The sequence below is a fragment of the Phodopus roborovskii genome, unplaced genomic scaffold, assembly GCF_943737965.1.
Source record: "Phodopus roborovskii unplaced genomic scaffold, PHOROB, whole genome shotgun sequence".
Taxonomy (NCBI): Eukaryota; Metazoa; Chordata; class Mammalia; order Rodentia; family Cricetidae; genus Phodopus; species Phodopus roborovskii.
Genome location: NW_026126409.1, coordinates 22,587,547 through 22,610,628, shown reverse-complemented (window position 1 = coordinate 22,610,628; position 23,082 = coordinate 22,587,547). Strand labels below are relative to the sequence as shown.

The 23,082-nt window shown below is 47.8% G+C and overlaps 1 protein-coding gene across 1 annotated transcript; it reads right to left on the bottom strand.

The window, feature by feature from the left end:
• Positions 1 to 8,275: 8,275 nt before the first annotated feature.
• Positions 8,276 to 22,649, bottom strand: Eif4ebp1 (eukaryotic translation initiation factor 4E binding protein 1). Its single transcript, XM_051182217.1, has 3 exons — positions 22,438 to 22,649; positions 10,018 to 10,197; positions 8,276 to 8,711 (listed from the first exon to the last, which is right to left on the bottom strand). Exons 1-3 carry the CDS (start codon positions 22,577 to 22,579, stop codon positions 8,680 to 8,682), a joined length of 354 nt encoding a protein of 117 aa, XP_051038174.1. The 5' UTR covers positions 22,580 to 22,649; the 3' UTR covers positions 8,276 to 8,679.
• Positions 22,650 to 23,082: the final 433 nt, after the last annotated feature.

Genomic DNA, 23,082 nt, shown 5'->3' with positions numbered 1-23,082 from the left:
TCTTGTTTGGACAACCACATTGTTGAGATTTCCTGGGTTCGGCTTCCCTGATAGACACCATGTCAAAGCAGATGTTCTGTCCTGGTCCTCCAGCTCTTGGTCTTTCAGTCCCCTCTTCCACAATGTTTCTTGGAGTCTCAAGTGCATGAGCTGTGTTGTAGATTGTCAGCTGGGGCTGACACCGTGCAGTCATTGTTCTCTGCATTTTGATCAGTTATGGTTTTCTGTAATGAACTCTGCTGCAAGAGATGCGCCTTGGTGGAATTATTTTTGCTTGCAGTTTCTTGGATCTTTTTGGAGTACACGGTGCACACCATGGCACATGTGTGGTCAGAGAATAACTTGTGGGAGTCTGTTACCGCCTTCTTCCATGTGGGCTCTGACTGAACTTAGGCCATCGGGCTTAGCAGCAGGTGCCTATGCTAGCTAAGCCATCTCACCAGCCATATATATACATATAAATATATATATATATATGTATATATTTTGATCTTTGTATATTCTGACACTAACTTTCTGTTAGGGGATACAGTTTGAAGTGGATTTTCGGGGGGTGGTTGTTTTTTTTTTTTTTTTTTTTTTTTTTTTTTTTGCCTGTCCTATGGGTTCTCTGTTTAGTCTGCTCATTGTTCTTCTGTGCAGCTTCTCAATTTGTTATGGTCTAATTTGTCTTTTTTTTTTAACCTAAAGATGGGGGTGGCTATATAAAAAAATAACAATTATGAACATGACCAGTCCAAATCCTTTGATACTTCTGCCTCCCCCTGGTTGTATGAGATGGCTCTCTACTAAACAGCAGAATCTGGGTAAGCAAAGGTCTAGTGTGGGGACCTGATCCCAGGGTCTCACAGACCACACTCCTGAACCATACCCCCTCCCCACTAAATAGCATTTAATTGCTGGTTTTTATTTTTGATAATTTTCCTAACATGTAACCAATATATTCATGGGTGTGTGTAACTAGGGTGTGTGTGTGTGTGTGTGTGTGTGTGCACCACCCCTAATCATTGTCTCTTATCCCTTACTTCTCCCTCCTACTTTCAGTGTGTGTGTGTGTGTGTGTGTGTGTGTGTGTGTGTGTGTGTGTGAAGCACTATGTGGGTAGGCATTTGTATGTTTTGTTCAATAAGTTATCCCAGACTTCCAGAGTAGTTCTTGGCTGTATTTACTGAGTAATTGATACTACATTTCTCTAGTTGAATATAGTCTCATACACCTGTAATCCCAGCATTCGGGAGGTGGGGCAGAAAGTTTGCCACCAGCAGGAGGCCAACCTGGTCTACATAGTGAGTTTCAGGCCAGCCAGTGCTGATTAATAGTGAGTGCCTATCTTCAAAGGCCAAACATAAAATATCCTGTACTTCTTGCCTGTGAGTGAGACTTGTACCACATAAAGGATGCAAACATTCCTGATGGAGAAAGTAACCCAGAGGGTTCCTCTGCTGAGTTGTAGAAAACAACTTACTGTGTCTGCCCAACAATATGAAGGCACTGGGTGGCTGGTCCTGGAGAAAGGCTTACAGGATCTCTAGCATGATAGAGCTGACATCCTAGTTACATGGTTTATCAACCCCAAACCACTGAATCAGAACCTCTGGGTGTTTAGCCCCACAATGCATTTTAACAAGCTTTCCATCTCATTCTGATACATTCTAAAACTTAAGAACCAGACACAGTAGACAGGATTTGTGGAAAATGAGCTAGACAAGAGGATGAGTGGACAGTTCCTGGTCCATAGCAAGTGCAATGGCATCTGAAGCTAAACAAGATGATGCATTCAATTCCCCGTCTATTCTTTAGGAAGCTAGTGAAGACTGTTTGGAGTGCATGGGTCAGGACACATGAGGGACATGAGAGGCTCTGAACAACATTAGATACCAGCAAAGGGGTCAGAGTGAGACCAGTTCCCCTTGAGCAGACTGATTTATGACCAGATGTGGCAGATGAATGGTTCTGGAAAAACTGCAGAGGATGAGGCCGAGTGAATGCCATTGTTTGGATCTGGAAAATCCTCCTGGGACCCATGTGCTGCAGACTTGGTCCCCTGCCCATGGTAGTTAGAAGGTAGTAGAAGCTTGAAGTGATGCTACCTGATGGGGTGGTCTTCCAGACCTTTCTCTACTCCCTTCCTCTTCCTTTCTCGGCCTTCTTTATTACTTTTCTCACAGTTGTAACAACACACCTGACAGCAAGCTATGGAAGGTATCTTAGGGTTTCTATTGCTATGAAGAGACACTATGACCATGGCAACTCTTATAAAGGGAAACATCTAACTGAGGTGGCAGCTTACAGTTGAGAAGTTTAGTCTATTATCATCATGGTAGGACATGACAGCATGCAGGCAGACATGGTGCTGGAGAAGGAGCTAAGAATTGCACATCTGTGTTGACAGAAAAAAGGAAGTAGTCTAGGACACTGGATGTGACTTGAGCATATATGAGACCTTGAACCCCACCCCCACAGTGACGTTTCCTACAAGGCCATACCTATTGCAATGAAACCACACCTCCTAATAGTACCACTCCCTATAGCTTATGGGGTCAACTACATTCAAATGGGTTCAGCTGGAAAGCCAGAAAATAGACATGAATGGGGATCTGGGTTTGTTCCCTAAATGCTCAGAAAGCCAAACAGTGCTGGACAATCCCAGCAACTGGGGAATAGTCAGAAAAATCAGGAGTTCAAGGATTGTCTGAGCTATATGAGACCTGTTTTTAAAAAAGAAAAAAGTGGCTATGGTTATGTTCATGATTTCAGCACAAATATAAACCATCCTATAAGGCTGACTCTCTCTAGAAAACATTCCCCTCCCCTTTTTTAAGGTTTATTTATTTATTGTGTACACAGTATTCTGTCTGCATGTATGCTTGCAGGCCACCACGTGGTTGCTGGGAATTGAACTCAGGACCTCTAGGAAGAACAGCCAGAGCTCTTAACCGCTGAGCCATCTCTCCAACACTTAGAAAGCAATCTTTCTAGTTAAGAGCATGGAATGCCTTGGAAAGGGTTTTAATACCCAGGTGGGGGAAGAGCCACACAAGAGTAAATTTTGCTCCTAGTTGCCATGGGAGGAGTCAGCTGGCGACTGCAGGCCTGGTGTTGGGACAATCAGAAAGAAGGCAGTTTGGCCACAGGCAGGGTCCACCTTGGTCCCATGAAGAAACATGGCCACAACAAGCTTATCCCAAACCAAAGAAGGGTAGGCGGCAACATTCTGAAGCTCCTCCCCTCCTGCTTGCAGTGAGGGCCTGTCTCACATAATCCACGGAAGGAGTCCTCTGGTCTTCAACATATACAGCACCTTCACTCCCCACCTAACAGACTCCAAATGAAATCACCTTACCCGAGAGATGAGTCCTTACTTCGATAAACTCCAGCAGATGGCAGCACGAAGCCAAGTATCATGGTGAAAATTAACATCGTGGAACCAAAATCTGCTTGCTCTGGAGTTTGAGGAGCACGGGATACCTAAAACACAGCTTTCTGTGCTGTGGCCTCTGAACCAGCTGGGGAAGGATTGGCCTCCACCTCTACTATTCCTGCTGGACACCATCCAGTCACGGTCCCGTACTGTGTAAAATTCAGGGCCCCCTGACTTTGGTGGTATCATTTACTTATTTTTATTGACCTTATTATATTATTTACTTGTTTCTACTTTAAGACAGGTTTCATTTAGCCTCAGGCTGACCTCAGATTGCTAAGGAGCCAAGTATGGACTTGAACTTCTGATGCACTTGCTTCTCCCTCCAGTCATGCACTGCTACACCCAGTCTATACTGGGGACAGAATCTGGGGTCCTATATGCACACACACACACACACACACACACACACACTCGATGGAGAGAGCAGCCTGATCATGTCTGATGACAATGACTTGATCTCAGGAACTGATTTCCTCCCTTCTCATACCCATTGACCTCTCGCAGATGGGTGACAACTGTCGTTGTCTCTGTTAATTGTACAGAGAACTCTACTGCCTTCACTGGGATGCTGGCTGTTCTTAGGTTTAATTGTCCTACTACAAAGGGGATGGGGGGATTTGGCTTCGCTAAATTCTGGTCATATCTCTGGAAGGCCAGGTTTCACTTCCCAATGAATGCACAAAAGGAATCACACAGCATAAACCGCCAGTGGCACTCTGACCCCAAAAAGAGCTTCATACACAATTATGAGCACTTGATACTAACCACCCTTAAGTCTCTGCTATCCCCAGTTCAAACCCAATCCCAAGAGACTCACTAAACCATCTCAACTTTGCCCTGACAACCACAACCAACAATTGACTACTAACAGTTTGGAGCCTGAAGTGCCCAGGCTTCATTTCCATTCAGAGTGTGGCATAAGGGACCTGAAGTTTGAGACTAAAGCAACTGGAATCCTAATTCCAATACTCATTACCACTGCCAGGTGTAAAAAAGAATAAAAATGCTACCCTCCAAGTTCAAGGTTTAGATGTACACAAGTCATTCTATTATGGCTTTTTCTGCTGTTTCAGCAATTGAATGATGTTGTCATTCAAACTGGCACATGCTACCCAACACAGAGTCTAAGTATACATTCGCTAATTGTAGTTGTTTGGAAGAAGGGCCCCTATAGGCTCATATATTTGAATGCTTAGTCATCAGAGCAGCACTACTTAGGATTAAGAGGTGTGGCTTTATGGCAGTGGGTGTGGTTTTGTTGGAGAGTGGATCACTGAAGTGGACTTTGAGGTGGATTAGGTATGCTCCCTTTCCCCTTCCCTCCCCCCTTCTCTGCCTACACATCAGGGTGTAGCTCCCAGCTACTGCTCCAACACCATGCCTGCCATGCCAGCCACCATGCTCCCTGTCATAATAGACCAAGCTCTGAAACTGTAAGCCAGCCCCCAATCAAATGCCCATGCTGTCTTCTCACAGCACTAGAATAGTGACTAAGACACTGGTACATTCTTCTCCAGTCTCCGTATCCTTCCCACTGTATGCCCTTCCTTGCCTTATCACCTTTCTGTGCTTGGGCCCTTGCTAAGATTCTCTAGCATGAAGACATTGGATGTAGGGAAGACTTAGCACATGTTTCTTAAAGGAGGTTGACGAATTATTACAACCCAACTGCTGAATCTCACCCTTCCTGAGACACTCACTGTTCAAGTGGAAATTCAGACTTTTTTGATGGGCTTGTCCTCCAGTTTCTTAAATGTCACACTAAAAGGTACCAGGAGGAAGTACCAGCTGTGATGTCTAGCAACGTGGGAAACAAAGGGGCCAATAACATACAATAAGTTAGTTACCAGTTCAGGTCCCTACACTGCACTCATGCTAACTAGGTACATCCCCCAAGATTATTACTGCCCTTCTTGCTATTGACCAAGCAATTTCTAACACAGTATTTCCTTTGTGCACTCGTGTGTGTATATGCATGTGGCCCATGGAAGCCCCAAGTAGATGTCTAGTGTCACTCATTCACAATCACTCTCTACTTTTTTTAAGATGGCATCTTTCACTGAACCTGGAGCATGTCGATTCAGGTACACAGGACAGCCAGCATGCTCATCTCTGCTCCCCAAGAGCTCTCAGCTGTGCTGTGGAACAGGTCCTCACACTAGTACAACAAGCGCTCTACTAAGAGGTACCAGCCCAGCCTCAAAACCTCAAACATTGACTTCGCTTCTGGCATCTATACCCTTCTTTTCCTACACAGCCCATTCTCCACAACACCTAGTTGAGCCTCATCACTCAGGGGTGTCAAACTTATCACCTCCAATATTTACTCTGGGAAAACTTGTTCTCAGGAACCTTGAACCACACAGACCACTCATGACTTCTTGGGAACAAAACCACTACAAGGGCCAGCTACTTTCTAGGATTCTTAAACCTCAGTTTCCTTTAATTCCCAGAATAGTCACAGCCTGCAGTTACTGGTGAATCGCAAGTGTTGCTTAGTGATGTTTCATATCCATTAGGAACACACAGCATTCCTTAAAGCTTATTCCTGTCTACAGTGAGTTCTTCCAACACAAAGATTGATTCTGGTTACAGCAGAGGGCAGGCATGCCAAATTGATGAGTTTCTTAGGAGAGCATCTCTACAGAACATTAAGGTTCCAGCAGATAGGGATGTCAAGATGAACAGAGTAGGCTTATTTGCCCACAATCTTCCTTCCTGGAAAACAAAGGCTGGATTGCAGAGCTTTGCCACTACAATTAACCCTGGAGACTGGAACCTTTACTCAGTGAGGGAAGCTGGTAACTTTTGTTTTGTGGCTCTGGGCCTACCATGGATGTGCATGCTGACCCTGAGAAAATGGGAACTGCAGTGGACCACAGACTAGTAAGCAAGACCTCTGCAGAGATGACAGGGGTGAAATGTCTTTATTGGGATTGTAACAGATAGGCAATGGGACTTCACCTAGCTGAAATCGCCATTGCCTTTGTTTGGTGGTAGTCCCTCCCTAGTCTCTATCTCCCCCCCCCTTTTTCTTTGAATTTTTCCTTTAAATTAGAAACAATCTTACTTTATGTATCAATCCCAGTTCCCTTTCCCTCCCATGCTCCCACCAACCCCCATCCCACCCCTCTTCTGCTCCATAGAAAAGGTAAGGCCTTCTATGAGGTATCATCATAGCCCTCCATGTCTAGGCTGAGAATATCCCTCTATGAGGAATGGGTTCCCAATGTCCATTCATTTTTTTTTTTTTTTTTTAACCAGGAGACCCATAACTGCCCAGGCCTCCTAACTGTCAACCATGTCCAGTGGGCCTGGTTCCATCCCATGCTGGTTTCCAAGCTGTCAGTCTGAGGTCCATGAGCTCCCCCTTGTTCAGGTCAGCTGTTTCTCTGGATTCCCCCCAGCATGGTCTTAACCCCTTTGCTCACCACACCTCCCTCCCTACAACTGGATTCAAGAATTCGGCTCAGTACTTAGCTGTGGTTGTCTGCATCTGCTTCCATCAGCTACTGGATGAAGGCTCTAGGATGGCATATAAGGTAGTCATCATCTCATTATTGGGAAAGGGCATTTAAGGTAGCCTCTCTCTTATTGCTCAGATCCTTAGTTGGGGTCATCCTTGTGTATCTCTGGACATTTCCCTATGCCAGATTTCTCTTTAAACCTGTAATGGTTCCCTCTGTTATCTCTTTTCTTGCTCTCCTCTATTCTTCCGCTAACTCAATCCTCCTGCTCCCTCTTCTCCCCTTCTCTTTCTCCTAACTCCTCCCACCCCACCCCTCCATGCTCCCAATTTGCTCAGGAGATCTTGTCCCTTTCCCCTTCTCCGGGGGACCATGTATATCTCTTAGGGTTCTATTCGTTTCCTAGCTTTTCTGGCAATGTAGATTATAGTCTGGTGATCCTTCGCTCTATGTCTAAAATCCACATGAGTGAATACATACCATATTTGTCTTCCTGGCCTCCAATTCCATACACAAGAGGAGGCTATACAGTATGTATGTAGTCAACAAAACAAAGTGCTGTGTCCTTCCAAATACTACCACACAGATTACAGCTTCCTTTGCAAGGGGCTGCAAATCAGCTGTAGAAAAGGCATGCAAAAAATCTGGCCACTGAGGCCTTCTGCTCCCAAAATGAAAAGGTAACAAACACTATGTTCCCAGAACCTATGAAGGGCGTACCCACCCCTCAGCAGGTCCTGTAGTGAGAGACACCTGGTGTACTACTCAGTCTAGCTGTCAAAGACTCCTATAAACAGCTAAAGTCACATTCACACACAAAAGTACCTGCTGTGCCCACAAAGGAATCTTTGATATCATCATCTTTACTCATCTTGGCTCACTGAGACTTTTGTATCACTCAATACCCTCCTCCTGTTCTCATTCCTAGCCTCCCCCTCCATGGACCACCGATAACCAATGGGATACAATCTGTTTCAGGCTATCTTTTTTTTAATTGGTACATGATAGACTTCAATAACATCTTTAAGGCAGAGAAAGTATCTCCTCTGCATGCCCCAATGGTAGCGCACACACATAGAGATGACTGACTAGGTGCCTGTGGATCAGAGGCTCCACAGTAGCCCAGGAGCAGGGGGACAAAAGTAACATTTGCTGCTAAAAACAAGAATTACAGTGTAGCAGAGCTCCAGCCCAGGCCCATGGAGAACTACTTCCTCTCCAGCCAGACTTCTAAGCTGTAGGCAGACAGTAAGGCTGCCCTGCTTACCTAGACAACTGGTATGATAATCACATGATATAACATAAAGGGAAGTTCACTGTAAGCACTGAACAGAGTGACTGTGTTATCACTTTAAGTTGAAAACAGTTCAGACAGGGCCCAACCTTGGGCCTAGGGGAAAGGTGGCTTTTATTTCCTCTCAGAGAAAGAAGTGAAGGGTAGCTTTCCCAGGTAACCCAACCTAAGAAAAGGGTAGGTGTGCTCCAGAGGTTGGGCTAAAATTGCCGGATGACCATTCTGATGGGCTCCTCTGTGTCCACTTCCTGGCACTCACTCGATGCAAGGTGTGGGCGAGAGTCATTCCCCTGGAGTAGCAGCTCAATGTCAACAGAGGCACAAGGAGGTATGTGCTGGTATTCACAAAATGGTAGACGGAGCAGGTGCCGAGTGAGGAGCAGCACTGGGCAGCCTACACCCGACATCTGCCCGGTGCAAGGCCTGACTGCTGTGGCTCTCCTCCCAAAGGCCTCAGAGGCCCAGAAGCATCACTCCGTCCTATGGCTGGTCCCTTAAATGTCCATCTCAAACTGTGACTCTTCACCTGTGGAGAGAAAAGACAGAGGAGAAGGCCAATCAATAACCAAGGGGCAAATGCAACACTCCAGGCTTAGAGGCCAGGGAGTTATTCTCATATGTCCAGTGGAGATGAACATGCTAACAAAGAGAACAGGTGCCTAGGTGAGGAAATCAGGCTTCCTCATAAGGGAGGTGACAGTGCTGAGTTTTCTGTAAACAAGGCTGTAGCTTGCTTTCTTGTGTCCCATTGAGGAAAGTTACAAGGACACACTCATCCTCACTCACACTATCTGGGGCTACGAGGCCACTATTTAGGGTTGAGAGTTGGGAGTACCATCAGAAACCAGGAGCAGTATAGGTGTGCCAGCAAGGGTAAATGACAGCCTTCATTCAGTTCATGGTGACAATTTCAGGTGTGGCCTAACTTCGTCCGTTGTCATTTCTGATTTGAGGTAAAAAAGGAAAGGTGTGTGGCACTGTGCAATCACCAAGGGATCTCTCCATCCTTGAACATATGGTAGCAGGGAACCATGTAGATTGCTGACCATTGCTCTCTGCACAAAGTCAAACCCACCTTCCTACTGCTATTCAGCTCCATCCCATCACAGCTGCCCGATTAGGAATCACATCCCACAGGGCAAGGGCTGTCAGCCGCTCCCTGTCTGAGTCAGAGATGGTATTCCTCAGACGGCGGGTATGTGGACCTGCTTACATATAACATCTCCATGTGGACATGCCTACACGGGACAAGACTCAAGTTCTGACCGGCTAGTCGCTCTGCTACAAGAACGCATCCACACCCGGCATGTGGCTGCCAGGGTGCGTGCTTTGATTACCTTGGAGAGGTGGGGGACCAGGAAGTACCTAGCTATAAATGTCAAAGTTCCATTAACAATAGGAGGCATTGTCTGCCTGTCTTCACCAACAATCCACTGAAGGACCAGAAACCTGCCAGGAGGTACCTGGGTTTATTTTTTATCTTGTAAATTCTCAGAGGGGAAGGAAGTACACCGTGTCTTTGATAAGTTGTCTCCAGCACCACATGCATCTCAGCTGTGCTCCAAGCGTGGCACATGTGTGGTGGTAAACGTGCGAGCAACTACATAGGCAGGCAGGCTGATGTAAAGCCACTGTCATTGCACGCCAGTTCTTCACAAGTTACATTACCCGATGCATCACATCTGTCCTGGGGTCCTTGGAGCTTTGAAGGAGCCAAGCTGGTACCAATCAGAGTGCTGCTTCCCACCAGCACCCCACCCTGAAGCTTGGGATTCCCCAGAGAAGACAGACAAGCCTCCTCCCCTTAGAACCTGGACATGTTCAGCACTCACCGCCTGCCCGCTTGTCTTCTGGGCTGCTGTGCAGATGGCTCTGGCTGGTTTGCATAGGAGGCTCATCGCTGGTCGGGCTAGTGACCCCAGGAATGGCTGGCAGGTCCTTTGGGGGTGTTTTGGCCACAGGTGAGTTCCGACACTCCATCAGGAATTTCCGGTCATAGATGATTCTGGTTCCTGGTGGGAGAGGGATGATAAAGAGGTTGGTAGGGTCACCTGGAGACCCCCCCCCCCCCGCGCCTGCTGTCTTTTCCATTTCCTGAAGTATGGCCACAGTGGCAACCAGTTCTTTTATACAAATCTAGACCAAGGGGGTACAGGAAAGCTGACCAAGGGGACCTGGCGAACATGGCCACAGCCCTGCTCCACTGCCCACTCCAACACCACTTGGAGTGCCCCTCCCTCACGGAGGGCTTACTGACCACCAAGATGCACCTTTGTTTTCTCAGAGCTCTGACCATCCTCTGCCATCTCTACAGTTTCCATACCCACTCACCCCTCAGCGCCCCATGTCAATTACCCATGACAAGGAGATCCCACAAAAAAGGGAGCTTTGTAGTCATCACACCCTAGCCTGGAGAACCCCAGTAGGTGGCTCATCCAGAACAGACAGACAGCGGGTCACTCCCAGCAGTAGGAGACTTCTCCCTGCCCAGTCTTTGCAGAAACAGGAAACACTATCTACTCCAAAAAGGTCTTAGGCTAAGACCCTCTCCAAACTTCCCCTGCATCTACCCACATCACCCCTGTAAGGGCTGACATGAAGGCCATCTCCATTCTACCCAACCTCCTGTCAGAAGTTAGTCTTATTCCCCAATGAGGGCCAGTCTCGGTGAACTGTTCTTTCCATAAACCATACTCAGAACCCTTCACCTCCATTCACACAGCTCCCTGAACATCAATATAAGGGATTATTTCCCAAGGTAAAGGAGCAAGACCATTATGGGTGGGATGGTTTGAATGGGTATGGCCTCCATAGACCCATGTATTTGAATACTTGGCCCATAGGGAGTGGCACTATTAGGAGGTGTTGGAAAAAGTGACTCTCTGTAGGGGCAGGCTTTGAGGTCTCATATGCTCAAGTTACACCCAGTGTGGGACACAGGTCTCTTCTGCTGCCTATGGATCAAGATGTAGAACTCTCAGCCACCTCTCTAGCACCATGTCTGCCTGTACATTGCCATGTCCCACCATGATGACAACAGACTGAACCTCTAAACTGCAAGCCAGCCCCAATTAAATGTTTTCCTTTATAAAAGTTGCCTTGGTCAGGAGGATCTCTTTGAATTCAAGGCCAGCCTGATCTACAAAGGGAGTTTCAGGACAGGCTCCAAAACTACACAGAGGAAACCCTATCCCAGAAGAAGGGGAAAAAAAAGAGTTGCTGTGGTCATGTTGTCTCTTCATAGCAGTAGAAACCTTAACTGAGACAATGGGAGACCCATGAAGTGAGAGTAAGCAGATGAACTTATCCATGGCTTCCTGTAGCCTCAAACACAGCAACATGGCATCGGTGATCTATTTTTAACCCCTCAACAACACACACGGAATGCCTCCTTTTCAGCAAATCTCAAGTCTTAGGTTCCAAGCCTCCAGCACACAATGGCATCCAGTTGGAATTTTAAAACTGTCTTTGCATTTCTATTTATAGTTATCTCCTGCAGATGACAAATCTGGTTTCTCAAATGCAGTAGTGGTATCCAGTTTCTTCTTAATAGAGAATATGCCATAAATCACATATTATATAATGTTATATACCACCCATAATAAAAAATAAATTAAGGGCTAGCTAGATGGCTCAGCTGGCAAAGGCACCTAACTGCAAGCAAGCCTGATGACCTGAGTTCAAAACCAAGAATCCACATGATAGGAGAGAACCAACAGCCACAAGTTGACTTCGGACCATATGCAAGCTGGGTATGCACCCATACTCACTCGCTCTCCCTCCCTTCCTCTCTCAATAAATAGATAATTTTTTAAATTCAATTGATTTTGGCTTGGGATTAGGACAGAACTACTGACAGCCCCTGAAATGTCCACAACGTGCTGCTTGCACTTGTCCCACACTTATTTAAACAAATGCCTTTCTTGGCATGGATGATAATTTGGCACTACCTGGAGAAGGACCTATGAATACTCTTGGTTTTAAATATCTGAGTAAGTACACAGTTAGCCAAAGTAAAAGAATAAATAGCTAGAGAGAGATGGGTAGGTGCAAACATTATTAAATCAGCCAAATGTTTAGTAGAAATCCACTTTAGGGCAGCTAGCTGGAGTTCCCAACAGAGAGTCAAAGGCAAAGCAGATGGTCCCCTCAGGGGAGGTTTCCAAGTAAAGAGCAAACAGCAGAGGAAACATCATCAAACTGGATGTTCACAACATCCAGCAAAAACTGACTAGGGAAGCTGAGGCAGTCTGTTGGAATTCCTGAGGGAGCTCCCTCCCGCGCGCGCGGATGAGCCTCGCAAGGCTGGACTTGCAGGAACTTCTTTTATGTCATGGGATAAACAACAGTGACCCTGGTTGGCAGTGGCTCACCTCCTAGCTACACTCACCAGCATTTCCACTTATGTTTGTTTTGCTGTTCCCTGCCCTCCTGTGACACAGGGGCCAAGACCAACTAGACGAGGTGCCTTGGAGGACAAGGACTATGAGATAAACACACTGGGTCTGAGGGGGAGAGGGTGGCCCTGCTTCTACAGCCAGCATATCAGTCAGCTCAAAGAGCATAGAACAACCAACACAATGTGCATCACGGATAACGACAGAAACAAAACATGGACTTTAACCGAAAAACCGTGGTGATACTTTATGTTCTACAGTGGGCAACATTCAGCCAAGATACCATTCTTCATAAACAATCAGGTCATCTCAGTGCGCAAACTTACTTTCATCTTTAACAGTCAAATTACATGTATGCCAAAAAAAAATTGTCCTTACATAAGTTCATGACTTATCAGTCAATGTTTCATTTACTATTTCATATACCTACATACCCAGGGTGGTGCAAAAACTCACCCTAGAAGAGGTCATCAAGCAAAAATGGTTTTAAGAAGTCCTACATGTGGTGGCACTTCCTGAACTCAGGAGGAAGAGGCCAAAGATCCTTGTCAGTCCAAGGCCAGCCTGACCTACACTGCAAGCTCCAGGACGGCCAGCACTACATAGAGGGACCCTGTCTCCAAAAAGTAAAAGAAGTCCTGATATAGGACCTTGGGGTGACCACCTTTGGGAGTGCCTGTGAGGAGGTCATCCCCAGGGAGGACTAACTGAGGACACATCCGTCCTCAATGCCGGCAGCACCATCTCATGGTTTGGAAGCAAGCAAGGCACCAGCATTCCCCTTCTCCCTGCTTCCTGTCTACCCTAAGGGAGACCCACCCCTGCCACAAGCTCCTGCTGCCATGACGTTCTGCCCAAGGGCATGGAGTCAAGTGACTGTGGACTAAACTCAGAAATCACGAGCCAAAATAAATATTTCTGTTTTCAGTTCTGCTGTCAGGGACTTGGTCACAGCAAAGAGAAAGGTAAAGTTTAAAAACAATGTAGAGGTGGACAGAGAGTGCACAGTGAGTCAGCTGTGTAGCTGGAATCCAGAGCCTACTGTGTGCTGGGGTCAGAGTTCAGAGTTCAGTGTTGAACTGCCTGGAGTAACTTTTTTTTTCCTAGCTGAGTCCTGAAACACAGCTGTCTCTTCCTAGCTCTAGTGACTGTGGACCAGGTACCACTTCCTCTACCTGTGCCTCAACGACCTCTCAAAGACCTCAAAATGGGCCTGTTAATATCAGCTTCTGGCTAGCATTAGAACAGGGACCCACCCAAGAGAACCACACACACACACACACACACACACACACACACACACACACACACTAGCAGTTGTCTGTCCATAGGTTTAAAGTGAGAGTCAACCCCATGTGGGTGAGACAACCCTGACATTGCACGCATAGGAGAGCTGCCCCCCATTTCTTCCCTTCCCCACACAACCCAGTAGCGCCTGAGGCAGACGGGAGAACTGTCCCTGCCCCCTACCAGCTCCAACACTCTGGTAAGCAGGCCCTGCCCCTCACCTGAGCAGCGCAACAGAGGTGACTCTGTTGGTGGAGGTGTGGGTAAACCAGACCCAATATTGTGAGCATGGCAGAGCAGTCCCCAATACTCACCTGTCTAAAGGCTGCATGGTTGAGAGAGATACCCTCCCCCACCCCACCCCACCCCACCCCCATCCACCAATGCCTGAGGCAGGTGGAGAGCTAGCCCCAAGGTCCTGAGAACAGGAGAGCTGTCCCTTCCCTTCATCAGCTGCTTCCCCTGGGCAACACAGTAGAGCCTGACCTGGAGGTGTGGGTGACCTAGCACAGACCCTGGCTGAACCAGCCAGGAAAATGCTGGAGAGTGCCCCCCTGGTCTTGAGGACAAGGAGTGCTGGCAGGCTGACCAACCCTGCAACTACCCAGGCACAGAACCAGGGTTATGTGTTACATTACCCCATCTATGATCTATTGGAGCATGAGGAAGTGGTGTCGGGATCTCCATAACACAGGGCAACAATATATCAAGGAAGCCCCAGCGAGGATCCAGCATTGATGCTGTAGCAGAGACCAGGAGCCTCAAACCAGACCAATGATTCTTTTCAATTAACATCTACATGTAAAAATATATGGATAAAGGGGTTTACTCTCTGTGTCACACTGCAGCTTCCATAATGAGATTTTCCCCTTCCTTGTTTTTTTTTTTTTTTTTCCTCTTAAATTTTATTTTGTTATGTATTGGGGTAGGATCTGAAGGCATGATGTGAAAGACACAAAGAATAAATAAAAATAAAAAGTAAAAAAGTTTAAGGTCACAAGCTGTACCAGTTCTCAGTCCCAGCAACAGCAGGACCCAATTTCAAGGGCACAGTTGGAATACACCAGAAGGAAGGGAAGCTACCCAGAAAGAGACCAGGGGCAGGGGAATGGGCATCCTCCAGCTCTCTCAGACACACAGAACATGGGGAACATCATGAATTTAGTAAGGCTGGTAGCCTTTAGGACTTTAAATTGCAGGAATGCACAAAATATAAAGTCTTATTAAAGGCGTGGCTTACCACTGATGCCAGTTTCCTGGACACACAAGTGAGGACACATTCCCCAAGGATCCAGTTTTCTCACCTGTCAACCAGGGATGTTACACTGGGCTTACTGACGCTATATTTAAAGCATTAGCCATCGCCATCTTATTTTTAGGATCTCATTGTTGGCAAACCCTTAATGTGCAAACCACATGTAACTTAGAGGCAGAACTCCTGGACTCAAACCGGGAACCACTACCTAAAAACCTCAATGTCTGGGTCTCGGGTCTTTCTGAACCACATGAGGAAGATGACAGAAAACTCACAGCACAAAGAAGTACCATGAAGACTAAACAACAAATGTCAGTATTCCTGAGAGCTGGGGTCATAGCTCAATGGAAGAACCTTACACAGACAAGGCCCTAGAAAACCAAAAAATAAATAAATAAAAATAAGCCAAAGCCAGACCTGGTGGTGTGTGCTCTAACCCCAGCACTCAGGAGGCAGAGGCAATCAGATCTCTCTCTCTCTCCCTCTCTCTCTCTTCCTCTCTCCTCTCTCCTCCCTCTCTCTCTCTCTCTCTCTCTCTCTCTCTCTCTCTCTCTCTCTCTCTGTGAGTTTGAAGCCAGTCAACAGTGAATTCCAAGACAGCAAGCACTGTAGAAACCCTGTTTCATAACAGATAAATGACTGGACATTATCCCAGCTAGATGTGAGCAGGAGAACCAGGAATTCAAGACTAGCCTTCACCACACAGCATGTCTGAGGCTGGTCTTTAAAAAAAAGCAAAACAAAAGAGAACCAAATAATGGTATTGCTCAGGTGAGGTATCTAATCAAACTACCAAACTACCAGATACTGAATGTGGGAAGTTTGTCAGAGGCAAAGAGACACCACCATTCTTCCTCAGAGGCTCTGACAAGGATAAGGCTTTACAAAGATGTTTAGAACAACAAAATGGCTGAATTATTCTAAGGCCGGTCAAAGGCCTTCACCATTCCTGACCTCTTCCCAAACACTTCAAAACGGACCGGTGCAGAGTGTGGGTGCCACAAGTCATTACCACGAGGGAGCGTCCTGCCCCTCCAAATGCTGCTCCAGTGGGAACAGGTAGTAGCTGTTAGGGACTTTACCATCTTCCTCTGAACTCATGTTAAAGCACAAGCCCCAGAATACGGCATTTGGAGGTCGATATGAGGCCTTTGGAGTGGAGCCTGATCCAGTCTCACTGGAGGAAGTAGAAATCTATGCACACAACCACAGATGGATGACCATATGGCAATCGAGAAGGCGGCCAACTGCAGGCCAAGAAAAGAGGCCTAAGAGGCGACCTCTCTCTGATCTTAGACTTGCAGTTACCAACCGAAAGAAGTTTCACTGCTCCAGCCACCTTAATGGCAGTATTTTATATGGCAGCTACAGCAAACTAACATAGACTGGCTGGAATTTCTCTTTTACAGTGCCTGGGATTAAATCCAGGTCCTCACACACACTTCTTCTACTCACATTCTCTTTAAACAGGATGTCTGTTTTGTTCATTTGTTTGAGTGTTCTGTGACAGGGTCTCATGGAGCCCAGTCCACCCTCTGACTCAGTGTGTGGCTGAGGCTGACTGGTTTAGTTACTTTTCTATTGCAGTGATAAGACACCACGACCAAGACAACTTATAAAACAAGGCTCTTAATTTGGGGCTTAGCATCTATGACCACCAAGGCAGGAAATATGGCAGCAGGTAGACAGACATGGGTGCTGGTTGGCACAGTAGCTGAGAGCGTCCATACATATCTACAGGTGTGATACAGGAAGCGCTAACTGGGAATGGCATGGGCTTCTGAAGCCTCAAAGCCTACCCCCAGTGCACATCTCCTCCAACAAGACCTTATCTCCTAATCCTTCCCAAACAGGTCCACCAACTGGGGGCCAATCACTCAACTGTATGAATCTACGAGACCCGTTCTCATCCAAAGCACCCACACTGGCCTTGAACATCTGATTCTCCTGTCTCCATTGCCAGAGTACTGGCATCGCAGGCATACAACACTACAGCCAGCTAAGATACCTGCTTTTTAACCTCAGCACTGTATGTTGCCAAACCAAAGCTCTAAGCAGACTGCACCTCCTGTATTCTCATCCTCATTTTGGACTGCTGGGCACACCTGACACAAGCCAACTGCTAGTGGCCAGAAAACCCAAGTTTTAATTCGAGTGGTGGGTTGGATCTGCAAAAAAGCAATGCTCCTAAAACCTGACATTCAGAGAAAGCGGGGGGTGGGGGGGTGGGGGGGGGGCAGACAGTAGTTCGTACTTGAGAAGTAGCAGTAGAATGACCAGGAGTTTAAGGTCATCCCCAATCTGGACACCATCCTGGCTGGGCCACAAGGAGAGCCTGTCTCAAAACAAAAAAAGGCCATCCCTTCTTCCCCCTGCCCCCTACTGAAGCTGGACTGCCCCCAAGAACAAAAGAATGCTTTTTACATGTTGTGACAAGGCTTCTTCCATGCCCTAAGTGGCCTTGCTATTATCTGCTGTGTTTATAAGTTCAAGCTAAGCTAAATGATTTGAGCCCTAAGAGGGCTATCCCACCAGTTGCCACATGTGGGTAAGGTCACCCTGGACCTTGCATCCCAGGGCAATCCGGCTGCAGCATGAGTCAACGCTACCAAAAACAGCAAAGAACAGACAGTTTGGGGGTGGCCTATTCAAAGTCAGTGGCTACCCAGTGCAGCCATCTCCACCCTGGAGATCCAGTGGAGACCCAGGCCAGAGGGGAAAGCACCCAGATACCCTACGGGAAATGCTTCATTCCAGGGTCTTTTGTCCCCTTCACTTTCATCTTTCTTCTGGTTTAAAGATCAGCCCAGGGCATCACACATTCCAGGAGAGCACTGTGCCACTAAGCCACACCCAAGCACAACTTGTCACCTTCTGAACACCAAACCTGGCATTAGATCCTGGAGACACCGGGACTTCTCTGGAAGAACATCCTGTCTAACCCGGGGAACAAGAATGTCAACAGGCTATGGCTCACCAGAGAAAGACAGCTGGCCCTAAGAATCACACTAGAAAGTAACGGATGTTTTTTGTTTGTTTGCCGGAACATATGGAGAATCATATAAACAAAAGAACATTAAGAGGAAAAAAAAAATTGTCACCCTAAGCAATCGTCCTTTTCGATATTGCTATTCCCCTGTAACTAATTTTCATCAACATCAAATATTTAAGGCTCATTTGGAAAAATGTTTCAGTACTTTATACCAGTAAATGAAAACACCACCACCCATATCTGCCTTCCTTCACCAAAATCGGTAGTGACTTCTGCTGTTATGATGGAGGAGAAACAAACACATCTTTCAAATAAATACCCGCACTTTGGGAGGATACTGGAAGAAAAAAAAAAAAAGCAACCTCAGAAGGCCACTAAAATCTAAGAGGCTCACCTAATTAGACTGTCATTTATCAGGGAGAAGAGTTCTCTTTTGGATAGCAAACATGTTCTGTGGCCCTTGAGTCAATCTACAAAACTACAAAGTAGAATAACTATGGATGGGTTACAGAGCTAGGGAGCTGGGGAGAGCTGTCAAGTCACCTCATTCTAGAGATATGGCCTTTGATTATTAGAGTCGTGTCCCCCATGAGTGTCACCGAATTATTAAATACAACCAGCAAATAAAAATGGCGTACATTCAAGCTGGATAGCACATGCCTATAATCTCAGCCCTCAGGAGGCTGAGGCAGGAAAGTCAACAGCCTAGCCAACCTGGGAACGACAGGTTAGACATGGGGGGGGAGTGGGGGTTGTACATAAAATAATGATCTGATAACACACTAGGAAACATGAAATAAGCCCCACAATTAAATTAGCATATGTCACAGAAGTGTGTGTTTGTATAAGTAAGGGTTGCTCAGGTTGCTCTTAGCTAATTTCTAGTAAACACTGAAGAGTTAATTATAGCCTCTGATAAATACATCCCTGGAATTTATCACTCTCATAACTGAAAGTCTGTGCCAAACACTCTATTCCCCCTAACTCCCAACATATCCTTTCCATCTTATGGTTGATTCTCAGCCCCTCCTCCATCCCTCTCCCTCCCCCCTTCTTTGTGATGCTAGATATAGACCTTAAGACCTCCAGCACTTGAGAGGCAGAGGCAGGTGGACCTCTGTGAGTTTGAGGCCAGCCTGGTCTACAGAGCCAGTTCTAGGATCTAAAGCTGCTGAGAAACCCTGTCTCAAAAAACACAAAAGAACTTAAGGTCTCGCTCAGTGGCAGTCATGCTGTCACACTCGGTTCACTTCCAATACTCCAAGCTTTTATTCTTGGTTGGGGGAAGGTTCCTGTGGAAGCAGGAAAAGGGCTAAAATCATGGTGGTCAGAGGTCCAGGAGCATCCTGTAGGTGCTGAAGGGCAGACCAAGAGCAACAAGCACTTTTAAACCCCTCAGCCATCCATCTCTTCAGCCCCATGTTTGAATTCTACTCCAGCTAAATCTTCATCTGCTGGGCAAGGCATGCCAACCCTCCAAGGCAGACAGATACACTATCTTCCAAGTCTGGGTGTAATGCATGCCTCTTGAGCCTCTTAAAACCAAGAGGATTTGAAGTGAGTTAGGAGTCCTCTACCCCGCCCCCCTCCAAATTCAACAGTATGTTCTGGAACCTCATGCATAGAGCTTTAAATGCTTCAAAAGGAAGTTCAGATGGGGATGAGATAAGGAACCATTCTTCTATCTCCTTTCACACTTCCATGTCCAAGCTAGCTCATTTGGCCCTCAGCCCTCAACAATAACTTCTCCCCTCTGTGTGCCTGAGACCTCAGGACAAGGCACCAGCTAATGTCAGTGCCAAGCCAACTCCCCCTCTTCCCTGCACTACCAGTGCTAAAGACTTGGCAGCCACTTCAAGGTCTGCTTCCTAGACAGACATTTTTTTAAAGACAGGGTCTCGCTGACCTGGAACTCACTCGTGGACCAGGCTTCCTTCAGAAACATCATAGGTTCTCTGAATACCTAACTGCAGACCACAGGGTTGGCCAGCAAAGGGTTAATGACCACAGGAATGGAGGGTCTCAGGCCACCTGCTGTGTCTTTGTATCCTGACCTCCCCAAAGACAACTGCTTCAAAGCCCTCTCAGCTGTAGGGACTTAAGGCAGTATTTCTTCATGAAGGGCTCACAGACCCTAAGGGTCAGTCCCAAGCCAAGGTGTACAGAAAAGCCTAAGGTCAGGAAATGTCAGCCTGACTTTATGTCTGAATGGAATCTACTTTGCCAGACTCCCAAAGACCTGAAAAGGAAAATAACTTATGTATGGAATTCCTGAATACTCAAAATAGGATGTGGTTCAATCACTCGGAAAATGGTTAGGCAAATATCTCAGTCCCGCTTCAAGCTTATTGGCTATATACTCCTATAGATCCTGAGAACACAGCAAATCTTGAGGCTATTACCTTGACCTTTGTCTCCCAGCTGGCCCCAGATATATGTAGGAAAATCCAAAAGCTAGATGGATTTCCAAGGAAGAACAGGTCAGAGCCATTAGAAATAGCCCAACAACTGGATGGCCAGATGTAGTGCACACCTTTAGTCCCAGCACTCGGAAGGCAGAGGCAGGCGGATCTCTGTGTAGCCCTGCCTGTCCTGGAACTCACTCTATAGACCTTTGAACTCCAACTCCGTATTTAATTGGGGTATCTAGGTAATGAGAAACTCTGGAACAAGCCTCCACACTTCTGCAAAGGTGGCCTGGACAAACGGCCTTTGAAAGAAGATCCAACTGTTTAGCTAAAGAACAGGCTTGTTGGCTTTGGCAGAAATGAGCAAGACCTTACTCAAACTATGAGCTGTGTACCCCACAAAAAAACCCTGACGAGGGCCAGCTGGCTTTGGGCACGCCATGGTTTGCCAACATTGACACTTCCTAGTCCTCAGTGGGAAGTGGGTCTTCATAAAAAACAGTACTGTTGGCTATTGCTACTCAGCTAACCTGTCCAGGAGGAATAAAATTCACACCTCACCTGAAAGGACTCAACTATCTGCAATGAACACAAAGTTCTGCAAAAAGACAAAGAAAGGGTGCAAGAAGAGGCCAGGAAAAGGAAGGAGGCGGGCCAGAGAAGCTGCAGAGAACTTGTCCTTGAGCCATTTCTAGCGAAAGAGAGAACGCCGTCCTCTTACCCCCCCCCCCAAACCAGGCTGCTAGTTCTTGCTGAGTCTAGGAACACAGACGGGCGTGACAATGCATAACAGACACATGCTCAAGGAGTGGAGGCCATTGGTGCTGTGTTCTGGAGACCAAGAGGCACAAACGGGACACTCTTCAAGATGCCTTCACCAGTGCCTCGGTTCTGAGATCTGGCTGTGCTCCCTGGTGTAGAAACAGCTGCCTGAGAAAAAAAGGCATGTGGCCTGGCTGCGCCTGCAGTAAGTAGCCCAAGGTTCAGCGTAGCGCCAGGAACTCTCCTGTTTTTGAGTTGTAAAAGGAGAAGCTTGGGGGAGGAGACCAGGAAAGGGAGAAGTGCAAAATGGGTGGGAGCAGCGCGAAGATGGGAGGGAAGTAGTGAGCCACGAGCATTTCATCATGCAAACGGGCGTGTAAGTTTCATCAGCGCCTATACTGGGGCTCCGGGGCAAGCTGGGAATGCCTGGTTCCTGGAGGCCGGCCCCCTCCCGCGCCAACTCAGCTTCCTCTTCTTCATGCTCCGCCACTTGAGCGAATTCAGCGCTGTGCCCTCCCCCCCCACTCCCCCAGACCCGAGGAACGTGTTGTCCTGCACAGCCCTGGCCGCGGCGCCAGGCCCCTGCCTGGAGACCTCACTCTGTAAATCAGCTTCATTCCACAGGTGGCCGAGACGTGCTCCTGGGGCAAGGAACACCCTCAACACCCAGCCTCCATTAGTGAGCGAGTGTCCCAACGCAAAACCAGGGTTGCCCTGGGAAGATAAAAAGTGCGCAGGCGTCCTTTATTCCAAGGGAGATAAACTAAACTTAATCTCCAGGCCTGGCCCTTCCTCTGCTCCACCCAGACCCCCATCCTATCCCACCCCATAACTGTCCTGACACCCACAGAGGCCGCACTCGAGCACATGGTGATCCTGGCAGAGTGCCTATCTGTGTGCTTGGGGCACTCGGCGATCTCACCCAGGAAAAAGCTAATGCTGGCAGGTTGCAGCCCTGTCCCCAGACCACGTTCCACCACACCCAGCAGGCGGGCAACCGAGACGGTGACCCTCCAGCCTTGCGGACACCCCTATCCGCTCTGTCCAGCTACGGAACCCTTGAACGCCGCAACCCCCGTCGCACGTGCGACTCCGGATCCCGGCGTGTCCTCCTGCACTGGAGGTCGCCCGGGACCCCGGCCCGCGCCTACCTCCCGGGGTGGTGCTGAAGAGCGTGCCGCCCGGGGTGGTGCTGTAGTCCCCGGGCGGGAGCTGCACGCCGTCACCGAGGGCTACCCGGCGAGTGGGGATGGCCCGGCTGGGAGTCTGGCTGCAGCTGCTACCCCCAGACATGTCTCCTACGTGCCGCCCACGACCCTCCAGCAGCCCCGCGGCACCTCGGCCCAGCCCTTCTCGTGCCCGGCCCGCCCCTTCCGCCTGGGCTCCACGCCCCCTGAGACTTGAGGTCCGCCCAGCCCCACCCAGCTCCAGCCCGCTGCCTGCAAGTGATTCCCAGCTGCTGACCGAGCGGCTTCTGCCCTCCAGTGCAGGACCCCCAATGTTGGGCCCTTGGGTTCCGGGGTCCCTCCCCGACGCTCTGGGAAGAACTATATAGGGGTGACGGTGGAGAAGCGCTTCGATTTGGTGGCAGTGTTTTCAGCGCACTAGACGGCCTCCTTTCTGTATCAGGATGTGAGCCTTCGATCCCCAGCCGTTCCTACTAGAAGAAAGTAAGGGTGTCCCCTCTTAACGTTTCTTTCGTTTCCACTGTGCGGTAGGAGTCAGAGCAGTGACTGAACAATGCACATTCCTGGCCTTGAAAGGAGGTGGAGTACGAGGGAACTAGCCAGCCAGCT

Bases quoted from the DNA above. Each gene is read 5' to 3' on its own strand.
- Eif4ebp1 (XM_051182217.1), bottom strand. From the start codon at position 22,579: ATGTCTGGGGGTAGCAGCTGCAGCCAGACTCCCAGCCGGGCCATCCCC. The intron at 10,198-22,437 runs GTAGGCGCGGGC...CTCTCCCACCAG, and splicing joins CTTCAGCACCACCCCGGGAG to GAACCAGAATCATCTATGAC. The intron at 8,712-10,017 runs GTGAGTGCTGAA...TTCTCTCCACAG, and splicing joins AGAAGACAAGCGGGCAGGCG to GTGAAGAGTCACAGTTTGAG.